This window comes from Meleagris gallopavo, chromosome 2, assembly GCF_000146605.3.
Source record: "Meleagris gallopavo isolate NT-WF06-2002-E0010 breed Aviagen turkey brand Nicholas breeding stock chromosome 2, Turkey_5.1, whole genome shotgun sequence".
NCBI lineage: Eukaryota > Metazoa > Chordata > Aves > Galliformes > Phasianidae > Meleagris > Meleagris gallopavo.
The window spans coordinates 26,845,440-26,853,305 of NC_015012.2; the positions used below are offsets into that span (position 1 = coordinate 26,845,440).

The 7,866-nt window shown below is 32.9% G+C and overlaps 1 protein-coding gene across 1 annotated transcript in view; it reads right to left on the bottom strand.

Moving 5' to 3' along the window:
- LOC100549046 (formin-2-like) overlaps positions 1 to 7,866 on the bottom strand; it is a 112,198-nt gene that overhangs the window by 43,060 nt on the left and 61,272 nt on the right. Inside the window, 1 exon segment of the mRNA XM_031552172.1 lies at positions 7,102 to 7,169. Within this exon segment, the coding sequence (XP_031408032.1) occupies positions 7,102 to 7,169 (68 nt within the window).

Genomic DNA, 7,866 nt, shown 5'->3' on the forward strand with positions numbered 1-7,866 from the left:
GGTTCATTTGTAGATTGTTCGGCACCCTGGGTAGGTACTGCTGTTTATTCTACCTCATTCTGTTATTTCTGTTCTCTTTATTGCCAGGAACTGTACTAGTTTTTGTACTAGAGATAGAAAGTTATGATTCTATAGCCCAAATGAGAATGTTAATATAACCTGAATTGGTGACTCCTCCGGAGTCTCTCTTTTCTTTTCCTGATAGTCCAATACTGGAGAAAAAAAAAAGATAACAGTTTTATGGGTCAAGTTTGCCACATCCTGATATGCAAATGTCTGGAGTGCTTGACCTTTTTATACAAAAGCTTAGCCAGACCACAAAATAGAAGACTCATATATTGCTTTTGTTTCAAGCTTCAAGCAGAATTAGTAGGAAAAAAAAAAAAATACCCTACAGCAAGAATAATTTTTTATTGAAAGGATAAATAGCCTTCACTGTCCTGAAATATGAGCCTGCTATCCACTAAAGAATAAGTCTGGGGAGATGAAGTCAAAGTCTTCACAAATATATCCATGAATATGCTTAAGGTAGGGACTGGAAGCCAGTCAGCTTCTCTAACTCTTTAAAGTTGGAAAGATTATTAAAACAAAGATTTTTCATTTCAGATGAGAATATTAAATAAAATAAATCACAAAGCTAATCTCCAATGATTTCATTATGTTTTGAGAGTTTAAGTAAAAAGATTTTGGTATGATGGATTTTAGGAAAAATCTGTCTTTAGAGTAATATGAGTATTTGAAACAAAGCAGGTAATTTAACATTTGAGGATGTGATTTTGGGTTTTGAATATAACAATCAACATATCCTCTAAATTGAAAAAAATACGCATTTAAAATCTGTATTTTCTATATAACTTTATGTCTGTTATGCATTTGTTTACTCACTGCTCACACAGAAATGACAATGTTCTGCTAGTATTTTACTACCAATCTATAAAAGAGCAAGCGAGAAAGACAAACCATTGCTCAGAGTCACACAAACAGGAATACAATAGGTAACTCCTCCTAAACAAGACCTATCCATTTCAGCCATTTATATTTTAGAAAGAATGAGAAACTTGCACATTATAGCCAAGGATTTTAAGTTCCACCACAAAATTCCGCTTAAATAAATCAGTCTTTTTATCCCTGCTGTTTGTGATAGAAGTAAGGAAAGTCTGTAAATCTTGATCAACTTCAATAGTACAGAATTAGCAACCACACAGCTCAGGCAATATTTTTCCTGGAACTTTAAGGTTGGTGCTACTTTTCAAAGCAGTTGAATATAAAATAACAAAGAATTCTGTTGGTTTTTTTTTGTTTTTTTTTTCCTTCCTTGTTTCCCCCCCCCCCCCCCCCCCAACGTATAAATCAATCAAAATTGAAAATGCAGAATGATTATGCAAAACTTATATTCTGTTCTGCTATATTCTCATAAAGTCTGCTTCATAGAAACTGGATGAAACACCTGAACTTGTCCAGAAGTTTATTGAGAAATATTTTAATCATAAGAAAACTAGGAGTAACTTTAAATGAATCTACTTTTCTTAGGTCACGTATTTTCAGCTCTTAAGCTGTTATGTCACATCAGAAATGTAGCAAGAAATCATAAAGAAAGTCTTCATCTTTCTACCACTGACTTGGCAAAGCAGAAAGTACATACTAGCACTTATCACAGATCCATCCCTGGAGATGAACAAGTCCTAAGAAATGCAGCCAAACATCTATGCTAGCTCTACTTGAGGAAAAGTGTTGGTGGGAGAGAGACTGAACATAATGTCCTCCCTATGTCTATTCAGCCCTAAAATATTCTATGGCAACTTTGAGGTAGCTTGCCAAGTATCAAAGAGGAAAAACAATAAAAAGCCTTTCAAATTTAAATGAGTATATGAGTAAAGCATTTTATAATGAACATTAAGAACACAGATTAGAGCAGAACTACTTTTAGTCTCAGTAGGATCAGGAGGAAGAGTGCAAAAATGTGCTATTATCTCTTCCCAAAGACCATATTTTGTTCTTAAAGAAGTAGTGGCTTCAAGCAAAACAGTGGAAGCCTATCCAAGAATTATAAAATTGTAAAGTCTGGATTCAAAATATTAATATTTGCTCTGAGAATCAATTGCTTTTGTTTCCTACCACAGAGGCTTGATATATTAGATTCCATTTTGTCTTTCTTTAAATGCAGAGCCTGTGATTTATATTCCATGCATGTTTAATAATTAAATAAAAAGGCACTACTTTTTTTAAAAAAAAAAAACTCTCCAGCATTATAAATGAATAAAAAAGGTTCAAAAAAGATTCAGGCTAACAGTTATCTGCCTTCTAGTGGTCTCGGAGATTATACCAATCAAATGTGTTTACAATTCTGGATTAATAACCAACAGTAACAGAAAAAACCTTAATGATAGCACAGACTTTCTGAACATTCAGTATTTCAGGATATGGTCTTATTAGCCTTAGCAGATGCTCCAGTTACTTAAACCATGGCCAAAACTAAATACAATAGATGTGAATACCCTTCACAGCCTAGCTTCTTAACTACCAGAAACCCACCACTTTCAGACCAACAAAATTGAATTCTCACCTGAGAGTATTTTAAGGATTCCTCTGAGAACGATTTACCAATACGTTTCATGCTCCTTCAAAAATACTTAACTGCCATCTAGCGGCTGAATAGGCACACTTCTTATGGTGCCTTTAAGGCTCTACTTACACAATTCTACCGTTTCTCCTTGTGATCTCAACTTTCCTTCAGGGCCATTCTGACACTTATAGAATCCAGTGCTTTAAATACAAAACTCAGCTAGAATAGAGAAGAACTCACACTCTCTCTTTAAATTATATTGGGGCTTCAGCTTGGGGAATAGAACAGTCATGCTCAGTCAATAAATATTTTAAAAGTTCGGTCTATTTCTCTACTAGAGTTATTAAACAAAAAAATCTTAATGCTCATTAGGCTTTCTATAGCAGAAACAAAACCACTGAAGCATGTTTAAGCTGAAGAAAACGTTCTGACATTAAGAAAAAGAGAAAGATCTCAAAACTGTAAACCTGCATAAAATCAGTGCTTCATGAACATTTAAAGACCAAATATACTTGATTTCTGCTTATTGCGTCTGAGATTTAGCTTTGACAAAGATTAGACTTCTTTTTACTGCTCAAGTAAAACATTCTGCACTTGCAATTTCCTATGACTGTTCCTATACCCACAAATGAAGTATCTACCAGATTTCTATCATTTCTTGTGCCACAAGAAATTTGTTTTCTTTCTGTACATTTCTGATAAAGCATAATTTATTCGTAAGGCTAATAGTGAAACACCTACATAGGCTTACTTGCTCGAAGTGAAGATACCTCAAATTGTAACATTACATATTGAATGTAAAATTAGAGTAAGTTGCTGCACCACACATATACAAACCTAGACAATGTTGGGAAAGATTAGATTTTAAAAAACTCTTAAGTTTTTCTCAAGCTTTTTGTTTTCTGTGATTTGGATATGCTGGCATGAAGTTGCAGGAATCTTAAATTGATGCTTCTTCTTGAAACAAAATACCCAACTATTTGAGAGAACACAGATTATAGCATTTACTTTGTAAAATTCAATGGGTAGATTTCATTATCATTCAATTCATACAGCAAACTTCTAAGAAGTTTCCTTCATTCAAATTCTTTTGTCAATAAGACCATTGCATCTTCTGAAAATATGTATTTTTGTTCTCAAGAAAGAACATGCAAATCAAAGCTGAATTTAAAAAAAAAAAAGCCGTAACATGGGAACTTTTCTCTTATTAGCATAAAAACTTATTTTTTTTTTCCTCCAGTTCCTATTGAACAGTTATTAGCCAGTCTCGTTTACAGCATCTTTGCCCAGATGAGAGCTTTGTTATACAGAAATAAGAAAAACTCCCTATTAAAAAAAGAAATCCCTAATGTATTTGCTATTGTAGAATCATTTCAGGCAAGTCTTCTTTGCCTCACCTCTATCTCTAAAAGTAACCTTTTTAAGCTTTCAGTTACAAGATTTTGAATCGCATTCATGCCTCCAAGACAAAGTTGAGCTGTGACACTTTATAGAAATTAAAAGTCCCAATCCAGCCTTTTCTTATTTTTAAAAAAGACTGATCTATATATTTATCTTACAGTATATCACAACCCTTTTTCTAATATTAGGAAGTGACAAAATCAGAACATCCCAGCAGTTGCTAAATTACTACCCAAAGGAATTATAACAATTTGTAGTTAAAGACTAGTTAGAAAAAAAAAAAAACCTCCCCCTGAAAGGCAGAGAGATTGTCATCAAAGCACAGTAGCAGTTTTTAAGGGGACAGTCGAAGAATCAGATTTAATGTTTTCAAAGTAGAAGATATATTCAACATGGTAAAATGTATCATGTAATTTAAGGTTTTTAAAGCTAGAATTGTTTCCCTACGGTATTTTTGGAAAGTGCCCCAACAAGATCCATAAATCCATTTTTAGTGCCTAAGAGCTGCTAAAATGTTGCCTGGTTGTTACTCCTAGATGAAGTACACCGAATTTCAAGGAGTATAATACTGGGCAATTATTTGTTGGTAGAAATTAAGTGAGCCAGACAAAAACAAACAACTGAATTTGAAATGCTACAAGAATAAGGTTGTTTTTTGGTTGGTAAATTTCTCCACTGGAAACGTAATTTAAATACTCAATGCAAACTGTAATATAACCAAAATCAGATATGAGGCAGGAGACCAGACATCTTCAATGGAATGTAATTCATTATATTGAAATTCTGACCTTCAAATACACGTAATCATGGCTTGTTTTCTAAATTTCTGCTGAGTAGGCATGTATCACAGGTGATGTGATGTATTTCAGATACAGAATATCACAGAAATATAAAACGCTTTGGTAATAAGATGTGTAAAAGAAAAAGAAATTTAGGTGACTGTCTAACAGTATATAAGTTTCTGGTTCTGTGATGTCCCTGTACTCAAGCTCAGCTTTTATGTGATCATTTAACAATTATAAGCTTTTATTTCCTGTCTGTTACGACTCTATCAAATATATAAAATAAAGCATAGTAAAATTGAGTTAAAGCGTAGGGAAAATTGCAATGGAACCATGAAAGAGCAGGAGAGAGAATAACTTGGCTCTTGCATAAAAGTACAGCTGTCAAATTGAAACATCAAGTTTGAAGATCAGGTTTCTAAATGAGAACATTCAGTTTTTCTCTTCTTTCTTCACTAAAGGACTTCCATCTAACAAAGATTTCTGTTTGTTCTGAGAAGACCGTCTAGACATTGTGCTCTTCTTTGGCAATTCAAAATTAAGATTTGAAATGACTGCCATTTCATCTTATTTTCCCCTCTACTGAACAAATCCTGCATTAAAAAACAAGCATTCTCTTACAATCTCTTTTTTAAATTATAACTTCTGTGAATAAGCTGTTTTTGACTGAAGAAGAGAAGTCTTAACACTTTAGGAAATTAGGCCAAAAAATACAAAATTGTGTCTAACATCACAGAAGGAAGGAAATATTCAAGATAGATTAAAAAAAAATGCCTTAGAATGGCAAGAAAATGCAGAATCTGGGGAGGGAGTATAGGGAGAAGGAGACAGCAAGGTGACATGCACTTTTACTTCAGAAGCCTTTTGCAGTAAATTTCATTAACAGAATTTTTATAAGCAAGATAAATTATCATCATGTTACGCTTGCATTTGTTTCTATGTCAATACCAACCACGTCAAATTATTTTTACCCAATGCGGAAAATTCTTTTTAAAGGGAAGGGTTAGGGTAGAGAGGAAATTTGAGAGAAACAGTTGATCAGATTCAGATTTTGTGCTAGGTCTCCCCTTCTTTGTTATCACCTATTTGAATAACAGCAGCCAATACCTGCTTCCTTCAGAAATAAAACTTACAAACTAGATAAAGAATGAAATGATAGATCTCTAAAAGAAACATTTCATAGCATTACACCACATTTAACAAAAAGTACAAGAAGGAATTGACTATCGTACATGATTTATCTCCAAACGTGATAAAAGGTATTAGTTTTACCATTTTGCTCAGTAAAAAAATCTCTCTCTCTCTCTCTCTCTCTCTCTATATATATGTATGCATGTTGGATATTTTCAACTGTTTGGGAAATACAGGAACACTTTCATTTCACCCATGTACTAATATTAAGGTTCTTCCACTCTGATTTTTAATGTAAACCAGGGAGAAGACATAAAGCAGCAAAAACTTGAGAACACTTCTTGTCAATGAGGTGATCATGCATACAAAGTGCTTATTCATTGATGACTAATAAGTATGGAATGGAAGAAGTTCACATTATTGCTGTAAGAAATGAATAGTGAACAAGAGGGATTTGCTAACACTAGCAAATGGAATAAAAAAAAAATCAGACAACATAAATGACTGATGCAGGATAAAATAATGCATGGCACAAATATAATTTAAGCTTAAGATATTGCAATGTAGAATATTTTTGTGATATAATTTTAACTAATGAGTTCTAGTCTTCAAGTGATCCTAAATATAGAGAAAGAAGAATTTAGATAATCGACTAGAACTTTTCAAATGTTTGGCAAGACTAAACCACACATAAAATCCCTGCTTGAAACTGGATTAAGTTGGCAAGCCTAACAAAGAATAGAATGTATTTTCTTAGACATAATTTTCTACCTCAGAAACAAAGTCAATGATTATTTTTACAAAATACAGCCATTAATATACAAGAAAGGGCTGTGGCCGAGGAGAGTAGATAGATCAGCTCTATTAAAAAGTAATCTCTACCACTATTAGTCACACAAACTTCTGTAGATTAACTGATACAACCCAACCTTTTATTCCTAAGAGATACCATTAGATCTCTGTAACAAAGTATTACTTCTGAGTGAAGTGAACAATAATTTGACAATAATTATTTTAGGCAGGCAAGAACATTTAATTTCTGCCCCTAGATAAACAATGGAGCATGAGGATTTTGAAAGAAAAATTTAGATTGAAGAGAGATAACTTAAGTGTTTACATTTTGAAAATTCATTACACAAGAACTATATACAATATATGACAAAAGTACTACTTTTCCAGCCTTTTTATAGAATGCTACTTAAAATGCTTGTGTCAGGATCTTACCTGTACCTGCTGAACATCTTCTATGTGTTGTTTTCCTGCTTCTAGTACAGTAGATTTCAACTCTGATTCTAGAAAAAAAAAAAAAAAAAAAAATCATATACACACACATTTCATTGCTATCCTAAAATATACATTAAGGATGTAATCAAAAGAAGGTAATTAAGAAAACATAGCCATCCTACTTTCCTAATTATCCACTTAGAGTTAATGGCACGTTATACATATATATATATATATATATATATATATATGCCATTTTTATATATATATATAAAGTGAGCCTGTATTTATTAAAATCCAGCATTAATTAGCATCATCTTAAAAATATAATACATAAACTTCAAAGAACTCTATTTTGACTGTCAAAATTTCTGATTTAAAGAAAAGTGGTTACTTACAGGTTTCTTATCTACATGTCACCAAAGGTTAAACAATAATTCTTTTGACTGTTCTTCACATCCAGTCTCATTAAGTATTACATAAAATCATAGAAAAGCTTGGGTTGGTAGGCACCTCAAATATCATTCCAGTTCAAATGCCCTGCAACAGGCAGGGTTGCCATCCACTAGGTCAGGTTGCCCAGGGCTCCATCTAACTCTGCCTTGAACTTCAGGAATGGGGCATCCATAACTTCTTTGAGCAATTTGTTCCAGTGCCTTATCACCCTCTGAGTGAAGAATTTCCTAACATCTGATCTGCATTTTTCTCACTTCTTTTAGCTTAAAACTGCTCTTTGTTCTATTATTATCAGTAAAAAAAACAAAA